The sequence below is a fragment of the Salmo trutta genome, chromosome 17 (genome assembly GCF_901001165.1).
Source record: "Salmo trutta chromosome 17, fSalTru1.1, whole genome shotgun sequence".
Classification (NCBI taxonomy): domain Eukaryota; kingdom Metazoa; phylum Chordata; class Actinopteri; order Salmoniformes; family Salmonidae; genus Salmo; species Salmo trutta.
Window position 1 is genome coordinate 7,141,183 of NC_042973.1, and position 21,308 is coordinate 7,162,490.

Genomic DNA, 21,308 nt, shown 5'->3' on the forward strand with positions numbered 1-21,308 from the left:
AAAGTAATGAATTATATTTTCAGGAAGAAAAAGCACAACTGTTGAACACCTACATTTGGCTGGTGAAGGTGAGCGTATTATTTTATTATTTTTGGAAGTATACGTACACAGTGTATGGGAGTCATTTTCAATGTGCACTTTGGTTTCTCATTCTCCTACAGCAGCTGTGTTAAGGACGTTACTTCACATTACTTCATATTTGTTAGGGCACCAACATGTACTGGATAGCAATAGTGATAGATAATTATGTTAAAACAAACAACAACAAAAAACATCTTTGAATGTTACAGAATATTATATCATATTATCATTTTGAGTGCTGCTTCCAGACTTCCAAACATATTGTATTGTTGCTAATGTGTTGTTTCAGGAATGGGAGAATGAATTTTTCAGCTGGGACCCAGTCCAATGCGGCTCTGCCAATATTTCTCTCCCCAGGGAAAGGTTCTGGTCACCAGATGTGGTAATCAATGAATTGTGAGTTAAACATCTCTATAGTCTATATAGATACCATATACTTATTTTTTTGATGAAACATTGAATTTGGTCTTACTGCTATTAGCCCATACTGTAGGTATAGTACATATTGAATAACAGATTCATACATGGAAAAACACAGTGAAAAATATATCTGTTTTGTTTTAAAGATCAGGGAATGTGAAAATGTTTAGACCAATAATTAACCTATTTAAACTGCTTCCATGCAGTGGTGGTAAAGAACCCAAAAGTAAAGATACTTTAATAGAACATGACTCAAATCAAATCAAACTGTATTTGTCACATGTGCCGAATACAACAGACCTTACAGTGAAATGCTTACTTACAAGCCCTAACCAACAATGCAGCTCTAAGAAAAATAATTAAGTAAAAAATAGAAGCAACTAATAATTAAAAGTGCAGCACTAAAAACAATGTGGAGGCTATATACAGGGGGTACTGGTACAGAGTCAATGTGGAGGCTATATACAGGGGGTACCGGTACAGAGTCAATGTGGAGGCTATATACAGGGTGTTACGGTACAGAGTCAATGTGGAGGCTATATACAGGGTGTTACGGTACAGAGTCAATGTGGAGGCTATATACAGGGGGTACTGGTACAGAGTCAATGTGGAGGCTATATACAGGGGGTACCGGTACAGAGTCAATGTGGAGGCTATATACAGGGTGTTACGGTACAGAGTCAATGTGGAGGCTATATACAGGGGGTACTGGTACAGAGTCAATGTGGAGGCTATATACAGGGGGTACCGGTACAGAGTCAATGTGGAGGCTATATACAGGGGGTACCGGTACAGAGTCAATGTGGAGGCTATATACAGGGTGTTACGGTACAGAGTCAATGTGGAGGCTATATACAGGGTGTTACGGTACAGAGTCAATGTGGAGGCTATATACAGGGGGTACCGGTACAGAGTCAATGTGGAGGCTATATACAGGGTGTTACGGTACAGAGTCAATGTGGAGGCTATATACAGGGTGTTACGGTACAGAGTCAATGTGGAGGCTATATACAGGGGGTACCGGTACAGAGCCAATGTGGAGGCTATATACAGGGTGTTACGGTACAGAGTCAATGTGGAGGCTATATACAGGGTGTTACGGTACAGAGTCAATGTGGAGGCTATATACAGGGGGTACCGGTACAGAGTCAATGTGGAGGCTATATACAGGGTGTTACGGTACAGAGTCAATGTGGAGGCTATATACAGGGTGTTACGGTACAGAGTCAATGTGGAGGCTATATACAGGGAGTACCGGTACAGAGTCAATGTGGAGGCTATATACAGGGAGTACCGGTACAGAGTCAATGTGGAGACTATATACAGGGGGTACCGGTACAGAGTCAGTGTGGAGGCTATATACAGGGGGTACCGGTACAGAGTCAATGTGGAGGCTATATACAGGGAGTACCGGTACAGAGTCAATGTGGAGGCTATATACAGGGGGTACCGGTACAGAGTCAATGTGGAGGCTATATACAGGGGGTACCGGTACAGAGTCAATGTGGAGGCTATATACAGGGGGTACCGGTACAGAGTCAGTGTGGAGGCTATATACAGGGGGTACCGGTACAGAGTCAATGTGGAGGCTATATACAGGGGGTACCGGTACAGAGTCAATGTGGAGGCTATATACAGGGTGTTACGGTACAGAGTCAATGTGGAGGCTATATACAGGGGGTACCGGTACAGAGTCAGTGTGGAGGCTATATACAGGGGGTACTGGTACAGAGTCAATGTGGAGGCTATATACAGGGGGTACCGGTACAGAGTCAATGTGGAGGCTATATACAGGAGGTACTGGTACAGAGTCAATGTGGAGGCTATATACAGGGGGTACCGGTACAGAGTCAATGTGGAGGCTATATACAGGGGGTACCGGTACAGAGTCAATGTGGAGGCTATATACAGGAGGTACCGGTACAGAGTCAATGTGGAGTCTATATACAGGGGGTACCGGTACAGAGTCAATGTGGAGGCTATATACAGGGGGTACCGGTACAGAGTCAGTGTGGAGGCTATATACAGGAGGTACCGGTACAGAGTCAATGTGGAGGCTATATACAGGGGGTACCGGTACAGAGTCAATGTGGAGGCTATATACAGGAGGTACCGGTACAGAGTCAATGTGGAGGCTATATACAGGGGGTACCGGTACAGAGTCAGTGTGGAGGCTATATACATGGTGTTACGGTACAGAGTCAATGTGGAGGCTATATACAGGGGGTACCGGTACAGAGTCAATGTGGAGGCTATATACAGGGGGTACTGGTACAGAGTCAATGTGGAGGCTATATACAGGGGGTACCGGTACAGAGTCAATGTGGAGGCTATATACAGGGGGTACCGGTACAGAGTCAATGTGGAGGCTTTATACAGGTGGTACCGGTACAGAGTCAGTGTGGAGGCTATATACAGGAGGTACCGGTACAGAGTCAATGTGGAGGCTATATACAGGAGGTACCGGTACAGAGTCAATGTGGAGGCTATATACAGGAGGTACCGGTACAGAGTCAATGTGGAGGCTATATACAGGAGGTACCGGTACAGAGTCAATGTGGAGGCTATATACAGGAGGTACCGGTACAGAGTCAATGTGGAGGCTATATACAGGAGGTACCGGTACAGAGTCAATGTGGAGGCTATATACAGGGGGTACCGGTACAGAGTCAATGTGGAGGCTATATACAGGAGGTACCGGTACAGAGTCAATGTGGAGGCTATATACAGGAGGTACCGGTACAGAGTCAATGTGGAGGCTATATACAGGAGGTACCGGTACAGAGTCAATGTGGAGGCTATATACAGGAGGTACCGGTACAGAGTCAATGTGGAGGCTATATACAGGAGGTACCGGTACAGAGTCAGTGTGGAGGCTATATATAGGGGGTACCGGTACAGAGTCAGTGTGGAGGCTATATACAGGGGGCACCGGTACAGAGTCAGTGTGGAGGCTATATACAGGAGGTACCGGTACAGAGTCAATGTGGAGGCTATATACAGGAGGTACCGGTACAGAGTCAATGTGGAGGCTATATACAGGGGGTACCGGTACAGAGTCAATGTGGAGGCTATATACAGGGGGTACCGGTACAGAGTCAATGTGGAGGCTATATACAGGGGGTACCGGTACAGAGTCAATGTGGAGGCTATATACAGGGGGTACCGGTACAGAGTCAATGTGGAGGCTATATACAGGGGGTACCGGTACAGAGTCAATGGTGAGTTAAGGTAATTGAGGTAATACGTACATGTAGGTAGAGTTAGTGACTAAAAGAGGGGTGGGGCAATGCAAATAGTCTGGGTAGCTATTTGATTTGCTGTTCAGAAGTCTTATGGCTTGGGGGTAGATGCTGTTAAGAAGCCTTTTGGACCTAGACTTGGCGCTCCGGTACTGCTTGCTGTGCGGTAACAGAAAGAGCAGTCTATAACTAGGGTGGCTGGAGTCTTTGACAATTTTAAGGGCCTTCCTCTGACACCACCTGGTATAGAGGTCCTGGATGGCAGGAAGCTTGGCCCCAGTGATGTGCTGGGCCCTATGCACTACTCTCTGCAGTGACTTGCGGTCAGAGGCCCGAGCAGTTGCCATACCAGGCAGTGATGCAACCAGTCAGGATGCTCTCGATGGTGCAGCTGTAGAACTTTTTGAGGATCTGAGGACCCATGCCAAATCTTTTCAGTCTCCTGAGGAGGAATAGACTTTGTCTTGCCCTCTTCACGACTGTCCTGGTGTGTTTGGACCATGATAGTTTGTTGATGATGTGGACATCAAGGAACTTGAAGCTCTCAACCCGCTCAAGTACAGCCCCGTCGATGTGAATGGGGAGTGCTCGGCCCTCCTTTTCCTGTAGTCCACCATCATCTCCTTTGTCTTGATAAGTGAAGTGAAGACATTTGCCAGTTGGTCAGCGCATGCTCAGAGTACAGGTCCTGGTAATCCGTCTGTTCTTACGGCCTTGTGAATGTTGACCTGTTTAAAGGTCTTACTCACATCAGCTACGAAGAGCGTGATCACACAGTTGTCCAGAACAGCTGACGATCTCATGTATGTTTCAGTGTTACTTGCCTCAAAGCGAGCATAGAAGTAATTTAGCTCGTCTGGTAGGCTCGAGTCACAGGGCAGCTCGTGGCTGTGCTTCCCTTTGTAGTCTGTAATAGTTTGCAAGCCCTGCCACATCCGACGAGCGTCAGAGCCGGTGTAGTACAATTCAATCTTAGACTTGTATTGACGCTTTGCCTGTTTGATGGTTTGTCGGAGAGCTTAGCGGGATTTCTTATAAGCTTCCAGGTTAGAGTCCCACTCCTTGAAAGCGGCAGCTCTACCCTTTAACTCAGTGCGGATGTTGTCTGTAATCCATAGCTTCTGGTTGGGGTATGTACGTACAGTAACTGTGGGGACGACATCATCAATGCACTTGATGAAGCCAGTGACTGATGTGGTGTACTCCTCAATGCCATCGGAAGAATCCCGGAACATATTCCAGTTTGTGCTAGCAAAACAGTCCTGTAGCTTAGCATCTGCTTCATCTGACCACAGTGGTGCTTCCTACTTTAGTTTTGCTTGTAAGCAGGAATAAGGAGGATAGAATTATGGTCAGATATGCCAAATGGATGGTGAGGGGGACCTTTGTACACATCTCTGTGTGTAAAGGTGGTCTAGAGTTGTTTCCCCTCTGGTTGCAAATTTCACATGCTGGTAGAACTGAGGTAAAACAGATTTAAGTTTCCCTGCATTAAAGTCTCCGGCCACTAGGAGCACCGCCTCTGGATGAGCCTTTTCCTGTTCGCTTCTAGCCGTATACAGCTCATTGAGTGTGGTTTTAGTGCCAGCATCAGTTTTTGGTGGTATATAGACAGCTACGAAGAATATAGATAAAAACTTTCTTGGTAAATAGTGTGGTCTACAGCTTATCATGCGATACTCTACCTCAGGTGAGTAAAACCTTGAGACTTCCTTAGATTTCATGCACCAGCTGTTGTTTACTAATATACATAGACCGCCATCCCTTGTCTTACAAGCGGTGGGTGTTCTATCCTTCTGAAAAAGCAGGAAACCCATCAACTGTATGTTATTCATGTCTTTGTTCAGCCACAACTCTGTGAAACATAAGATATTACAGTTTTTAATGTCCCATTGGTAGGATATACGTGCTCGTAGTTTGTCTGATTTTACAATGGCTAATAGGACCGACAGTAAAGGCAGATTACCCACTCGCTGTAGGATCCTTAGAAAGCCCCCTGATATCTCCGATATCTTCGTCTCTTTCTCCTGCGAATTAGTGGGATGAGTTCCTTATCGGGTGTCTGGAGTTCAATCCTACGCGTCCGACTCGTTAAATACATTTTTTTCTTCCACTACAAGGAGAGGAATCGCTGTCCAGATGTCTAGAATCTCTTTTCAGTCATAAGAGATGGTGGCAGAAACATTATGTACAAAATAAGTTACAAATAATGTGAAAAAAACACTCAATACCACAATAGGTTAGGGGACCGTAAAATGGCAGCCATCTCCTCCGGCGCAATTATCATGGGTAGAGATATGATTCAAGTAAAAGTGAAAGTCACCCTGTAAAATAATATTTGAGTACAAGTCTAAAAGTATTTGGTTTTAAATATACTTAAGTATTTAAAGTATATGTAATTGCTCAAATATACTTCAGTATTAAAAGTAAAAGTAAAATGAGTGAGTCCGCCAGATCAGAGGCATTAGGGATGACCAGGGATGTTGTCTTGTCTTGAGTACTTTTGGGTGTCTGGGAAACTGGACGTAAAAATTCCATCATTTTCATTAGGAATGAAATGGAGTAAAAGTTGTCAAAAATATAAATAGTTAATAAGTACCCAAAAAATGACTTAGTAGTATTATTAAGTATTTTTACACCACTGCTTCCATATAATATATGTACCTCTGTAAAAAAAATATTAACTGGTAACAGGCTACCTTCAGACGAGTCTTGTAAGGCTTGTAAGCGTCCTAGAGCCAAACAAGCGACCTGTTCGTGAGAGTCTAACCTTTCGATAGAGGTGTAGCCCAAACTTCGCACAGAAGTTGGCAGATCGGCAGTATCAACTTCAAACATGTCTCGTGACACTTGTGGGCGTCGAAGAGCAAAACGGAGCACACCAACATATTCGTGAGAGTCTCATCTTTCCATAGAGTGGTCATATTAATTTGTTCGGACTCCACAGACGTCTTCGTGAGAAGAACAATTTTAGGGATGTATAACATTCCGACAAACATCGCTGAAGTCCGGCCACCTTCCACCGCAAATGCTGAAAGCCTTCATTGGCAGATGTGGTGGATTGAGACGCAGCCTATGCAAAAAAAATATCTCTATCTTAAACAGACAGATCTTGATAGGGATGTTTGTATTATGCTAATCAGAATTCTGCGGGAGACCGGACATCTTAACAAACACTTTAATTCTGTCCCTTTTTATTTCACTAGTGACTGATTCAGTCATGATTAAGGAATATAAAACATATGATTTATATCAGGCCCATGGTTTGAAGTCATCTCCCTATTTCACCCTGTCTTACAGTATGGATCAAAGCACAGCTCCCATCATCCCTTATGTGTACATTAAGCACACTGGTAAAGTGCTAGACGCCAACCCTGTCAGAGTGGTTAGCTCCTGTAACATGGCGATCTACACCTTCCCCTTTGATGTCCAGAACTGCACCCTCACCTTCAGATCCTACATCCACCACGGTAAGACGTCAATGCCACCACGCTTTAGGACTTACTTGAAAATAAGGGTCCGACTTCAAACCCAACACTCCTTCTCTCCCAAAAATATATTCCTGACTCTCTCTTGTGATCTGAAATGATAGATGTGAAACAAATCAAATCAAATCAAATTTATTTATATAGCCCTTCGTACATCAGCTGAAATCTCAAAGTGCTGTACAGAAACCCAGCCTAAAACCCCAAACAGCAAGCAATGCATGTGAAAGAAGCACGGTGGCTGGGAAAAACTCCCTAGGAAAAACTCCTGAGAAAGGCCAAAAACCTAGGAAGAAACCTAGAGAGGAACCAGGCTATGAGGGGTGGCCAGTCCTCTTCTGGCTGTGCCGGGTGGATATTATAACAGAACATGGTCAAGATGTTAAAATGTTCGTAAATTACCAGCATGGTCAAATAATAATAATCATAGTAATTGTCGAGGGTGCAACAAGCACGTCCGGTGAAACAGGTCAGGGTTCCGTAGCCGCAGGCAGAACAGTTGAAACTGGAGCAGCAGCATGGCCAGGTGGACTGGGGACAGCAAGGAGTCATCATGCCAGGTAGTCCTGAGGCATGGTCCTAGGGCTCAGGTCCTCCGAGAGAAAGAAAGAAAGAAAGAGAGAAGAGAGAATTAGAGAGAGCATATTTACATTCACACAGGACACCGGATAAGACAAGAGAATACTCCAGATGTAACAGACTGACCCTAGCCCCCCGACACATAAACTACTGCAGCATAAATACTGGAGGCTGAGACAGGAGGGATCAGAAGACATTGTGGCCCCATCCGATGATACAGGGTTGTCCACTGAGTCCATTGAAGTTTTTTATATATTACTCGGTGTCAACCAAGGGATCTGTTTGCTATTAGGCCCAAGTTTACCATCCGCTCTGTTCAGATCATGTTTTGCTTCCATATGGGTTCAGCCCATTCATCCCAGGATGACCCATTCCTTTATCTCCCCTGCAGTGTCGGACATAAGGATTATCTTAGGGAAGAAGGTGGAGGACATCCTGAAACGCTCCATTAGTGTGTTGTCCACTGAAGGGGAGTGGGAGCTGATGGACATCAAATCTAGCAAGTTCAAGTTATCAACATTCAATCAGGGAGAAAGCAACCCCTATGATGAGCTCTGCTTCTATGTAAGAACCCGAAGAACTGCAATTACTCAGACGCCAGTAATTTGGCTCTACAACTACAGAACGTTGACTTTTGTTTCAGAGAGTACTTCATGTTTTATAAATAGGATGCCAACCCAGCTATATATGGCTTTGTCTTATCTGAAATGGGAATATATTGCACGACACCAAATCACCCTTGAAGGTTGTCTTTCACCATTGTGTCTCTGAACTGTAGATTGTCCTGAGGCGCAGAGCAACCCTCTACGTGGTAAACCTCCTGATCCCCAGCTTCTTCCTCATCACTGTGGATCTATTCAGCTTCCTGCTGCCTCCCCAGAACGTGGACCGCTCCTCCTTCAAGATGAGTCTAATTTTTGGCTACTCCGTCTTCCTGCTCATCGTGAATGACCTGCTGCCCGTTACAGGAAGCACCATTCCACTGATAAGTGAGTATGAAAACATGTATACTGGGAATGCCATTTTTGTCGTAAGTCATAAATGTAAAGGTAGATGTTTACTTTGTGTTATTGGATTAGCTGGTTATGGGAAGTGTGTTTTTTGAAGAATTGTCCTTTGTCCTCCTAAGAGTAGGTGAATATTTTCCTCTCTTCACCTCCCTCCTCCTCCTCCCGCCCATGCAGATGTGTTCTTCGCCATCTGCTTGGCTCTGATGGTGGCCAGCCTGCTGGAGACTATTCTCATCACCAACCTTTTGGTTGGCTCCAGTAACTTCCACCCAGTGCCTGGCTGGGTCCGAGTGCTCGTCCTGCACTTCATGGGCAACCTCGTCTGGCTGCCTCAGAAATCCAGAGAGGACAAGATCATCCGCAATCCAGTTGCAGGAGGTACCCCTGATCTGATCCCTTCAGGGATTTACAATTACACAGACTTTCAGGCAATTAGCAGAACCTTGTCTTGTCCAACCCAAAGCAATATAGTGAAAGCATTCAATCACAGGCCTGAACAGTAACATAAATGCAGGAATCACTCTGAGAAATGTTTCCAGCCATTTGACTAGTCTAAGCTCCGACCTTAGACAGAATTGTACTACCCACGTTTATCAATAATTTGTGTCATTAGGAGGTATATTCCTCATTTGTCATTTCTCCCTTCCTTCCCTCTTGTCTCTAAGAAGCAGACGTAAAAGTCTGCCCTCTAGTGACGGTGGAGAGACAGGTTCAAACAGGAGAACCAGGTGAGATGTGGGCAGAGGCAGGCGATCCAGCCCTGGCGGAGCTGAGGAATCTGGGCAATGACCTGCATTCCATCCGCCTCCATGTGGCCCAGCATGTGGACGGGAACCAGATCTCCCAGGACTGGATGCAGGTGGGCTACATCCTCGACCGGCTGCTGTTTGGCGTCTACTGCATCTTCATCACCTTCAGCTTCATCGTCATCCTCAGCATCTGGTGTAATTCGTACAACCAGTGATGTACTGGTTAAAAAACTAGGTGGGTCAATGTCATTCATTGTGAATAAAGTAACGTTCCCTGTAATTTCTAAAAAAAATTCCATGATAGGTGGCTAAATTTTTTTGTAAAATACAAAATGTGAGGAAATAGTGCTTACCCTCCACTACACCACTGCGTACAAGACTTAGGAATCTAGCATGTTGTTGACTGCTGTTTAGATTTAAAAACAATTACCTTAGAATTACCATAACTTTAAAAATTGTTTGTTTGATCTTCTGGCTGCACTGAGTAGGTGTGTTGAGTTACATATTACTATATAAGAGGAAAGGTGTTTTACTTTGTCAAATAAACATACTTTCACGAAAACCACTGTTTCATTCTAACAACAATTCATTGGGGTTATCTGAGATGTTTTCTGAATTGTAATGTTGATGGTGGATCAATGATGATGAAGATCTGTCACGCAATACATGGATCAATGACATGCAAAGTAGGGGATCATCCAAAAACCACATCCTTTTTTGATTAGAGTGTCGACATACAGGAAGTTATTTTTGGCATTTTATTAGGATCCCCATTTGCTGTTATAAAAGCGTCGGCTACTCTTCCTGGGGTCCATACAATGCTCTTAGTTTTGGAGATGTTCATTTCTAGTTTACTACTGACCACCCATTCCAAAACTGACTACAACTCCGTGTTAAGGGTTTCAGTCACTTCATTGGCTACTCTTCCTGGGGTCCACACAAAACATGTAACATTACATAATACAGAACATTAATAGACAAGAACAGCTCAAGGACAGAACTAAATGAATGTAAAAATGGCACACATAGCCTACATGTCAATACGTGCACAAAATATCTAGATCAAGATAGGGGAGAGGCATTGATCCTTGAGGTGTTGCTTTATCAGTTTCTGTAAACCAGGTTTGCTGTTCATTAGAGTAATATGAGATGGAAGGGAGTTCCATGCAACAACGGCTCTATGTAATACTGTACACTCTCTTGATTTTGTTTTGGATTTGGGGACTGTGAAAAGACCCCTGGTGGCATGTCTGGTGGGGTACGTGTGTGTCAAAGCTGTGTAAGTTTACTATGGAAACCATTTGGAATTTGCAACATATGAATGTTTCTTCTAAAATGAAGAATTGATGCAGTCAGTCTCTCCTCAACTCTTAGCCAAGACAGACAGGCATGCATAGCATTTATATTATCCCTATGACTACAATGACGTGCAAGATGTGCCGCTCTGTTCTGGGCCAGCTGCAGCTTAACGAGGTCTTTCTTTGCAGCACTTGACCACATGATTGGACAATAATCAAGACAAAACTAGAGTCTGCAGGACTGTTTGGAGTGTGGTGTCGAAAAGCAGAGCATCTCTTTATTATAGACATACCTCTCCCCATCTTTACAACTGTCACGGCAGTCGAAAGGAGAAAGAAAAAAGAGGACCAAAGTGCAGTGTGGTTGTAGTTCCACATTTTATTTAATCCGTGAAACTTTGCAATACATAAAAACTGAATAGACAAAACAACAAACCGTGACGCAGAGAGAAACAAACACTACTCAAAATATAATAACCCACAAAACCCAGGAAGAAAAACCCCTACTTAAATATGATCTCCAATTAGAGACAATGAGGACCAGCTGACTCCAATTGGAGATCAACCCCTCAAAAAACATAGAAATAGAAAAACTAGAACTTAAACATAGAAATACAAAACATAGAAAAACACAAAACACCCCCTGTCACGCCCTGACCTACTCTACCATAGAAAATAACCTCTTACTATGGTCAGGATGTGACAACAACCATCGAATTTTTGTGTTTTGACCATGACAGTTTACAATCTAAGGTAACACCAAGTAATTCAGTCTCCTCAACTTGTTCAACAGCCACACTTTCATTACCAGAATCAGCTGAGGTCTCGAACTTAGGGAACGATTTGTACCAAATACAATGCTCTTAGTTTTAGAGATGTTCAGTTCCAGTTTGTTACTGGCCACCCATTCCAAAACTCTTTGTTAAGGGTTTCATTGACTTCATTAGCTGTGGTTGCTGACACGTATATGGTTGAATCATCAGCATACATGGGCACGCAGGCTTTGTTTAATGCCAGTGAGGTCATTGGTAAAAATAGAAAAGAGTAGAGAGCTGCCCTCCAGTACACCACACCCTGCGTGTTTGACATTAGAGGCTTCCATTAAAGAAAATCCTATGAGTTCTATTAGATAGATAGCTCTGAATCCACAATATGGCAGAGGTTGAAAAGCCATAAAACATATATTTTTCTCAACAACAGGTTATGGTCAATAATATCAAAGGCTGCACTGACATCTAACAGTTCAGCTTCCACAATCTTCAAATTATCAATTTCTTTCAACCAATCATCAGTGATTTATGTTAATGCAGTACATGTTGAGTACCCTTCTCTATAACCGTGCTGAAAGTCTGTTGTCAATTTGTTTGCAGATAAATAGTATTGTATTTGGTCAAACACCATCTTTTCCAAAGAGCTGTGTTGTGTAAAATTTGATCCAAAGATTATGGCAGGGACTATTTCATGATATAATAGAAACATATTTAATACAAGCAGCTGCTTTAATTTCACATTAAATATTTTTCTATTACATCAATAAATAGTCCCTGCCTTAATCTTTGTAACAAATTTTTCACAAAATTTGGTGCCGTGACCCAGATGAGAGCGTCCTGACTTGTTGATCCGTTTCCTTCGGCTTGGACTCAGACATCCGTCTGGCCACAGCTTAAAAAGTTAAGATACCTTATTAAAAAATCTCTGTGAGGGACTGTCTGTTTCCCAGCTGAGTCTTAATGGTGAGAGATCTCTTGTCCTCCTCATACACAACATTTTTCGGTTCAGGTTTTCAGAACTGCTTTTCCTATAATAATTAATCTGGACAGATATTATTGATCAATAGTGTGTATTTGGAGTTTGACCACACTTTAAAGCCCACATAATCACCTGATGGCCTACAGGAAAAGGATTCAGAGTTTGACTGTACTTTAAAGTAGGTAGAAAATGATTCAGAGTTTGACTGTACTTTAAAGTAGGTAGAAAAGTATTCAGAGTTTGACCGTAAAAAAAAAGAAAGTATTCAGAGTTTGACGAAATCATTATATATTTTTTTTAAAGCAATGTATTCTGAGTTTGACCGTACTTTAAGGATAGCATAGCCGGCCGGTAGAAAAGTATTGTGAGGTTGTATGTGTGGTATGTGGGTATAATAGGTTACTAGAGATTTGATAAAGTAGCAATAAAAACAAAACTGAGAACTTTTTTTTATTTTTTTATATATATACTACTCGCGCACCCACACGTAGATGTAAGTAAGTGGTGTTCTGAGAGATGTTCAGTGATCCTCTCACGGATCATTTGATAATTATAAGGTTTAAGCCTTTGGCGTCGGCTAATGGGGATCCTAATGAATCTAATCAAAATCATTCTAAGTTTGATCTATACGGTGACTTTTTACTAAAGAGTGTTTCAACACAGAAATATATATATTCTGTATTACAGTAATGGGTGAATACCTCTTGGTTGTAAAACGTATATATATATATATATATATATATATATATATATATATTACTTATGATTGGTTGTACCTTAGGACCAGTGATGTTAGCTGACATCCAATGAAATGTGAGGCATTATCAGAACCTATGGTGTGATTAAGCTATAAAGACTTCTACAAGGCCAGTTTATCTCCCATAGGCACATATGTATTGAACTCCAAAACAATAAAATGGCTGAGTGGTTACTGCAGGTGTTAAAAAAAACAACTCTGGTGTGTTCACGTGACCGATATCATGAGACTGTGATTAGAGACCGCGTGTGTGTCCCTTTTCACACTATCGTGCCGAACCAAGACAAACTGTACTAGCTAGCTCAGATGCTTTCCAGCACGGTTCAGTTTGGCCCAGTTTGGCTCAGCTTGCCTCAGTAGTGTGAAAAGGGTATTGGAGCTGTGGTCTCACAGTGTCTGCATTATAAGTCAATCACTCCGTTTGGTCCGAGCTGTGTATGTGCAGGACATTTGGTTAACTAGTACCATCCAACAGGGCACAGTATGGGACAACCATGGAGATTCATTCTTACCTCAGGTTTCTTTCTATTGACAGGTAATATCCTTCATTTGCTTCATCTGCAGCTAAATGTCAGCCATGAATTTCTGCATGTTAGATTTCAAGTTTTATTATGTTGTAAATTATTGTACGTGTTTTAAACAAGATTTTGAACATTTTAAGCATGTTTTGCTAGAAATATAATTATATAACTAGGCTGTGGGTACTGGTTGAAGGGCTATTTTTTAGGCACCAAGGGTGTGATGCATTAAACAGTAAATGAGAATCATTGCCTCCAGACAAATTCATTACATTTTTTAAATAATTTAGGCCATTTTTGATTTGTAATTTTTTTGGGGTCCAGTGCAGACAAATACTTGTGTAAACACCCCCCAAAATGTCTAGATAAATAGTGAATCCTGGGTGGCAATATATTTGATCACATCGGTAAGTGCTAGTAATGCTTATTAATCCAATGAAATATGCACAAGGGAAATACATTGAGTGGACAAAACAATATGAACACCTGCTCTTTCCATGACATAGGCTGACCAGGTGAATCAAGATGAAAGCTATGATCCCTTCTGGATGTCAAATCCTCTTCAATCAGTGTAGATAAAGGGGAGGAGACAGGTTAAAGAAGGATTAAGCCTTGAGACATGGATTGTGTATGTGTGCCATTCAGAAGGTGAATGGGAAAGACAAAAGATTTAAGTGCCTTTGAACAGGATTTGGTAGTAGGTGCCAGGAACACTGGTTTGTGTCAAGAACTGCAACACTGCTGGGTTTTTCACATTAGACAGTTTCCCGTTTGTATCAAGAATGGTCAACCACCCAAAGGACATCCAGCCAATTTGACACAATTGTGGGAAGCATTGGAGTCAACATAGGCCAGCATCCCTGTGGAACGCTTTCGACACCTTGTAGAGTCCATTCCCTAATGAATTGAGGCTGTTTTGAGGGAAAAAGGGATGCAACTCAGTATTAGGAAGGTGTTCTTCATGTTTTGTCCACTCAGTGTAAGTTTAGATGTTCTGCATATGTATTTACATAAAAGTAACCTGTTTAAAATTGGTTCCCTCTATCCCTGTGAGTAATGTCTTCTTCATTTGTTCATTTTTTCTTCTGGTTTGTTTTAAGGTACGTAGTTTTGTTCAGTGTAAACAGAAAGGTGTTAATCTGTCAATGTTTTTTAAAATAAAAATGTCCCTCTAAAAATACCTTATTACAAGAGTGAATGACGACTTTTTGATGTTTTAAGTTACTGAGAATTATCACTTTTGACAAATAGGTACGTACAGTAGCCTACAGCATTAGCTGAGTAGTGAGGTTTGATCAACTTGACACAATATAGTATACCATGTTGCATGATACGAGTTTTGTCATTTTTGGAGGTTTGGAGGTTGCTAATGTCCCTTACTTATGAATAACCTTGTCCTTATTGATTAGATTCCATTGATACTGTAGCATTTAATCCTATGGATGGGCTCCTCCTACCCTTGTCTTTCTTACCATCTCTCTTTCTGTCTCTCTTTATCGCTCTCTTTTTTTCTTTCTCTATCTCTTTCCTTTTGCTCTCTGCCGCTCTCTCTCTCTCTCTCTCTCTCTCTCTCTGTCTGTCTCTCCTCTATGCTCCTAAGTATATTTATGCCAGTGCGACTTGACCTGTAAAGAGGGCCACAGCGGTCCAACCTACGAGTCGATGCAGACTGTGTTTGACCGCATATCCTTCAGACCGACAGTCAACCTGAGCAATCCCACCATAGCAAACATCTCCTTCACCCTGTATGCTGTCCTGGGCGTGGTGAGTGTTGGACAGTGTTAGGCCGCGATGTTGCTCTTTGCATAGGGTCCATTCATTCAATTCATTCGTTACTAACAATTATCCGCTTTCTTGCTTGGTTTTATTTCAGAATGAGAAGACCCAGATACTCACTACCTTCCTGTGGTTGAGATTGGTGAATGTCAAGAGATCTTCCTATTTTATTTTGCCAACAGTTTGTGGTGGTATAAGCTTCCCTAAGGCTAATTCTTTCCTGGGTCCTTTTTAGTACTGGCACCATCAGTTCCTGGTTTGGGACGCTGATGATTGTGGCGGAGTCACCAAGATTTCTCTGCCAGTCAAAGAGCTCTGGGTGCCTGACATCATCGTGTACGAGTTGTGAGTGTCCGAAGAAAACTGACTTTGTTTTACTCATCCATACGCCTGTCTTCATGTCCTGAATAAAACATGGGGTCAACCAACCCCCCCAACCATTATCACATGTCCTTCTCTCCTCTATCACATGCCCTTCTCTCCCCAATCACATGCCCTTCTCTCCCCAATCACATGCCCTTCTCTCCCCAATCACATGCCCTTCTCTCCCCAATCACATGCCCTTCTCTCCTCTATCACATGCCCTTCTCTCCTCTATCACATGCCCTTCTCTCCTCTATCACATCCTTCTCTCCTCTATCACATGCCCTTCTCTCCTCTATCACATGCCCTTCTCTCCTCTATCACATGCCCTTCTCTCCTCTATCACATCCTTCTCTCCTCTATCACATGCCCTTCTCTCCTCTATCACATGCCCTTCTCTCCTCTATCACATCCTTCTCTCCTCTATCACATGCCCTTCTCTCCTCTATCACATGCCCTTCTCTCCTCTATCACATGCACTTCTCTCCTCTATCACATGCCCTTCTCTCCTCTATCACATGCCCTTCTCTCCTCTATCACATGCCCTTCTCTCCTCTATCACATCCTTCTCTCCTCTATCACATGCCCTTCTCTCCTCTATCACATACTGTTCTCAGGTCCCTACTCTCCTCTTTCTTCATCTTTCTCACCTCTCATTATCTCTTCCCTTTCTCCATCTCTATTTTTCCTTTCTCTTTTATCTCCCCCTCACACTCTCTCTCTCTCGCTTTCCCTCCCTCCCTCTCTCCCTCCTTCCAGAGATGGGCCGTATTTCTGGTACATGTATTCGAAATGCGTATTCAAATACATTTAAATTACTTTGGAGTATATTGTCATTTAAACTACACTGTCCTAAACTACAATCCAATGTACGCTACCGTTCAAAAGTTTGGGGTCACTTAGAAATTTCAAAAATTTCTGTCCATTAAAATAACATCAAATTGATCAGAAATACAGTGTAGACATTGTTCATGTTGTAATTTTAGAAACATTTTCTGAAACTCGTCAGTCTATTCTTGTTCTGTTCTATTCCACAGGAGAAATGCCAAGAAACTGAAGATCTGTTACAACGCTGTGTACTACTCCCTCTTGGATGCTGGCCTTCTAGGCAGAGTTGCAAAAAAAAAGGCATATCTCAGACTGGCCAATAAAAAGAAAAGATTAAGATGGGCAAAAGAACACAGACACTGGACAGAGGAACTCTAGAAGGCCAGCATCCCGGAGTCGCCTCTTCACTGTTGACGTTGAGACTGGTGTTTTGCGGATACTATTTAATGAAGCTGCCAGTTGTGGACTTGTGAGGCGTCTGTTTCTCAAACTAGACACTCTAATGTACTTGTCCTCTTGCTCAGTTGTGCACCGGGGCCTCCCACTCCTCTTTCTATTCTGGTTAGGGCCAGTTTGCGCTGTTCTGTGAAGGGAGTAGTACACGGCGTTGTACCAGAACTTCAGTTTCTTGGCAATTTCTCACATGGAATAGCCTTCATTTCTCAGAACAAGAATAGACTGACAAGTTTCAGAAGAAAGTTCTTTGTTTCTGGCCATTTTGAGCCTGTAATCGAATCCACAAATGCTGACGCTCCAGATACTCAACTAGTCTAAAGAAGGCCAGTTTTATTGCTTCTTTAATCAGAACAACAGTTTTCAGCTGTGCTAACATAATTGCAAAAGTGTTTTCAAATGATCAATTAGCCTTTTAAAATTATCAACTTGGATTAGCTAACACAACGTGCCACTAGAACACAGGATTGATGTTTGCTGACAATGGGCCTCTGTACGCCTATGTAGATATTCCATAAATCTGACGTTTCCAGCTACAATGGTCATTTACAACATTAACAATGTCTGCACTGCATTTCTGATCAATTTGATGCTATTTTAATGGACAAAAAATGTGGTTTTCTTTCAAAAACAAGGCAATTTCTAAGTGACCCCAAACTTTTGAACGGTAGTATATATTGCTCCAAAATATTTTAGAGAGCTGTATTTTCTATTGGTAAAATACTTTCATATTAGATTTCTTTTATAGCAGTTCACAATTTTGTGCCCCCCTCTCACCCCAAATTTTCTGCATCAGTATCAGAAGTAAAAAAAAAAAAGAATAATTGTCACGTCCTGACCAGTAAAGGGGTCATTTGTAATTGTAGTGTGGTCAGGGCGTGGCACGGGGTGTTTGTTTTGTGTGTTTTGTTTTTTTGTTCTAGTTTTCTATTTCTATGTTTCTTTTTCTATGTGTGGCCAGGTATGGCTTCCAATCAGAGGCAGGTGCCTTTCGTTGTCTCTGATTGGAAGCCATACTTAGGCAGCCTGTTTTTCCTGTGTTTTTGTGGGTGTGTCACGGCCGTCGTAGTGAATGGAGCAAGGCGCAGCGGGTTGAGTGCTCATTTTGACGTTTATTTTAAATAGCCACGAACACTTCACAAAACAAGAAAATGGACGACAATATAACAGTTTGCAGGCTAACCCTAGCAGTGCAAAAACAACCTCCCACAATTCCCAAAACAAACATACTCCTAATTATAGGACCTTCAATCAGAGGCAACGATACACAGCTGCCTCCAATTGAAGGCCCGAATCCCAAATACCTAAACATAGAAATAAACACCCTAGACTCGACATAGAAATATACAATATAGAACTAAACCAAAACCCCGGAATACATAAATCAAACGCCACTCTACATAAACACACACTCAAACACACCCTGAACCACATAAAACAAATACCCCCTGCCACGTCCTGACCAAACTATAATACCAAATAACCCCTTTACTGGTCAGGACGTGACAGGGTGGTTGCTTTCTGTATAGTTGGTGTACCTTACAGAACTGTTGATTGTCGTTTGTTATTTTTGTTTAAGTGTTCACTCTCTCTAAATAAATATACGAAGATGAGCACTATATCCGCTGCGTTTTGGTCACCTTTCATCGACACCTCTGACAATAATTAACAAGGCCAAATTAGGGAGTCGAGCTCATTAAAATAATATCCACTGTACTTTGCAAGTGTTCATATTTATTTATTTATTTTTTTAAAATTTTAGTCACTTCTGCAGACACTCTGCATTCAACTAGATTAACAACCATCTGTCACAGTCATAGCAAGTCAAAAGGTTCTGTAACCTTTACTGAAAATATTGTTGTAAAAGGGCTAATGTATTTTTGGTATATTTAAAATACACATTTCACGTATTTTAACTAAACACAATCTTTGCTAGAGTTAATTTTATGTTGATACATTGGTCTTCAGGGTATTTTTGATGAATCTTTGCCTCCCTCTCTGTCTCTCAGTGTGGATGACGACGTGTCACAGCTATGCCCCTACGTCTACGTCAACCACACAGGCCACATCCGCTGGGACAGGATGCTGCGCCTCGTCAGCGCCTGCAACCTGGAAATCTTCAGCTTCCCCTTCGATGTGCAGAACTGCTCGTTTACCTTTGGCTCCTACATGCACACCAGTAACTAACTCCACTGTGATAGGCTACAGCATGCACACCAGTAACTAACTCCACTGTGATAGGCTACTGCATGCACACCAGTAACTAACTCCACTGTGATAGGCTACTGCATGCACACAAGTAACTAACTCCACTGTGATAGGCTACTGCATGCACACCAGTAACTAACTCCACTGTGATAGGCTACTGCATGCACACCAGTAACTAACTCCACTGTGATAGGCTACTGCATGCACACCAGTAACTAACTCCACTGTGATAGGCTACTGCATGCACACCAGTAACTAACTCCACTGTGATAGGCTACTGCATGCACACAAGTAACTAACTCCACTGTGATAGGCTACTGCATGCACACCAGTAACTAACTCCACTGTGATAGGCTACAGCATGCACACCAGTAACTTACTCCACTGTGATAGGCTCCTACATGCACACCAGTAACTAACTCCACTGTGATAGGCTACTGCATGCACACCAGTAACTAACTCCACTGTGATAGGCTACTGCATGCACACCAGTAACTAACTCCACTGTGATAGGCTACTTCTTGCACACTAGCAATTAACTACACTGAGTGCACAAAACATTAGGAACACCTTACTAATATTGAGTTGTACCCCCTTTTGCCCTCAGAACAGCCTCAATTCATTGGGACATAGACTCTACAAGGTGTCAAAAGCATTCCCCAGGGATGCTGGCCCATGTTGACTCCAATGCTTCCTACAGTTGTGTCAAGTTGGCTGGATATCCTCTGGGTGGTGGTCCATTCCTGATACACATGGGAAACTGTTGAGTGTGGAAAACCCAGCAGCATTGCAGTTCTTGACACAAACCAGTGCACCTGGCACCTACTACCATACCCAGTTCAAGGGCACTTAAATCTTTTATATTGCCCATTCACCTTCTGGATGGCACACATACACAATCCATGCCTCAATGATCCTTCTTTAACCTGTCTCTTCCCCTTCATCTACACTGATCAAAATGGATTTAACAAGTGACATCAATAAGGGATAATAGCTTTCACCTGGTCAGTCTATGTCAAGGAAAGAGCAGATGTTCCTACAGTGCAGAGTGGCGCAACGGTCTAAGACACTGCATCTCAGTACTACAGACCCTGGTTCCATTCCAGGCTGTATCACAGCGGTCTAAGACACTGCATCTCAGTACTACAGACCCTGGTTCCATTCCAGGCTGTATCACAGCGGTCTAAGACACTGCATCTCGTTGCTACAGGTGTCACTACAGACCCTGGTTCCATTCCAGGCTGTATCACAGCGGTCTAAGACACTGCATCTCGTTGCTAGAGGGGTCACTACAGACCCTGGTTCCATTCCAGGCTGTATCACAGCGGTGTAAGACACTGCATCTCGTTGCTAGAGGGGTCACTACAGACCCTGGTTCCATTCCAGGCTGTATCACAGCGGTCTAAGACACTGCATCTCGTTGCTAGAGGGGTCACTACAGACCCTGGTTCCATTCCAGGCTGTATCACAGCGGTCTAAGACACTGCATCTCGTTGCTACGGGCATCACTACAGACCCTGGTTCCATTCCAGGCTGTATCACAGCGGTCTAAGACACTGCATCTCGTTGCTACGGGCATCACTACAGACCCCCTGGTTCCATTCCAGGCTGTATCACAGCGGCTGGGATTGGGAGTCCCATAGGGATCACACTGTGATAGTGATGTGGTGTACGTGTCTGATGCCATGTACATATCATCAAATCAAATCAAATGTATTTCTAAAGCCCTTCTTACATCAGCTGATGTCACAAAGTGCTGTACAAAAACCCAGCCTAAAACCCCAAACAGCAA

At 42.8% G+C, this 21,308-nt stretch overlaps 2 protein-coding genes across 4 annotated transcripts in view; both read left to right on the forward strand.

Annotated features, from left to right (window-relative positions):
• LOC115151501 (5-hydroxytryptamine receptor 3A) overlaps nucleotides 1–10,128 on the forward strand; it is a 31,669-nt gene extending 21,541 nt beyond the window's left edge. For 2 of the 3 annotated variants that reach the window (XM_029695488.1, XM_029695487.1), the window contains 7 exons: nucleotides 24–68; nucleotides 371–477; nucleotides 7,044–7,213; nucleotides 8,199–8,371; nucleotides 8,586–8,796; nucleotides 8,992–9,195; nucleotides 9,483–10,128. In XM_029695488.1, coding sequence (XP_029551348.1) covers nucleotides 24–68; nucleotides 371–477; nucleotides 7,044–7,213; nucleotides 8,199–8,371; nucleotides 8,586–8,796; nucleotides 8,992–9,195; nucleotides 9,483–9,781 — 1,209 coding nt within the window. In that variant the 3' untranslated portion in view covers nucleotides 9,782–10,128. The remainder of the gene's footprint in view (nucleotides 1–23; nucleotides 69–370; nucleotides 478–7,043; nucleotides 7,214–8,198; nucleotides 8,372–8,585; nucleotides 8,797–8,991; nucleotides 9,196–9,482) is intronic. The other variant, XM_029695489.1, reaches the window with a different exon arrangement.
• Nucleotides 10,129–15,482: 5,354 nt separating this feature from the next.
• Nucleotides 15,483–20,101, forward strand: LOC115151503 (5-hydroxytryptamine receptor 3A-like). Its single transcript, XM_029695491.1, has 4 exons — nucleotides 15,483–15,652; nucleotides 15,762–15,806; nucleotides 15,900–16,009; nucleotides 19,318–20,101. The coding sequence occupies exons 1-4, from the start codon at nucleotides 15,551–15,553 to the stop codon at nucleotides 19,493–19,495; spliced, it is 435 nt and encodes a 144-aa protein (XP_029551351.1). The 5' UTR covers nucleotides 15,483–15,550; the 3' UTR covers nucleotides 19,496–20,101.
• The last annotated feature ends 1,207 nt before the right edge of the window (nucleotides 20,102–21,308 follow it).

Bases quoted from the DNA above. Each gene is read 5' to 3' on its own strand.
- LOC115151503 (XM_029695491.1), top strand. From the start codon at position 15,551: ATGCAGACTGTGTTTGACCGCATATCCTTCAGACCGACAGTCAACCTG. The intron at 15,807-15,899 runs GTGAATGTCAAG...GGTCCTTTTTAG, and splicing joins CCTTCCTGTGGTTGAGATTG to TACTGGCACCATCAGTTCCT. The intron at 16,010-19,317 runs GTGAGTGTCCGA...TCTGTCTCTCAG, and splicing joins GACATCATCGTGTACGAGTT to TGTGGATGACGACGTGTCAC.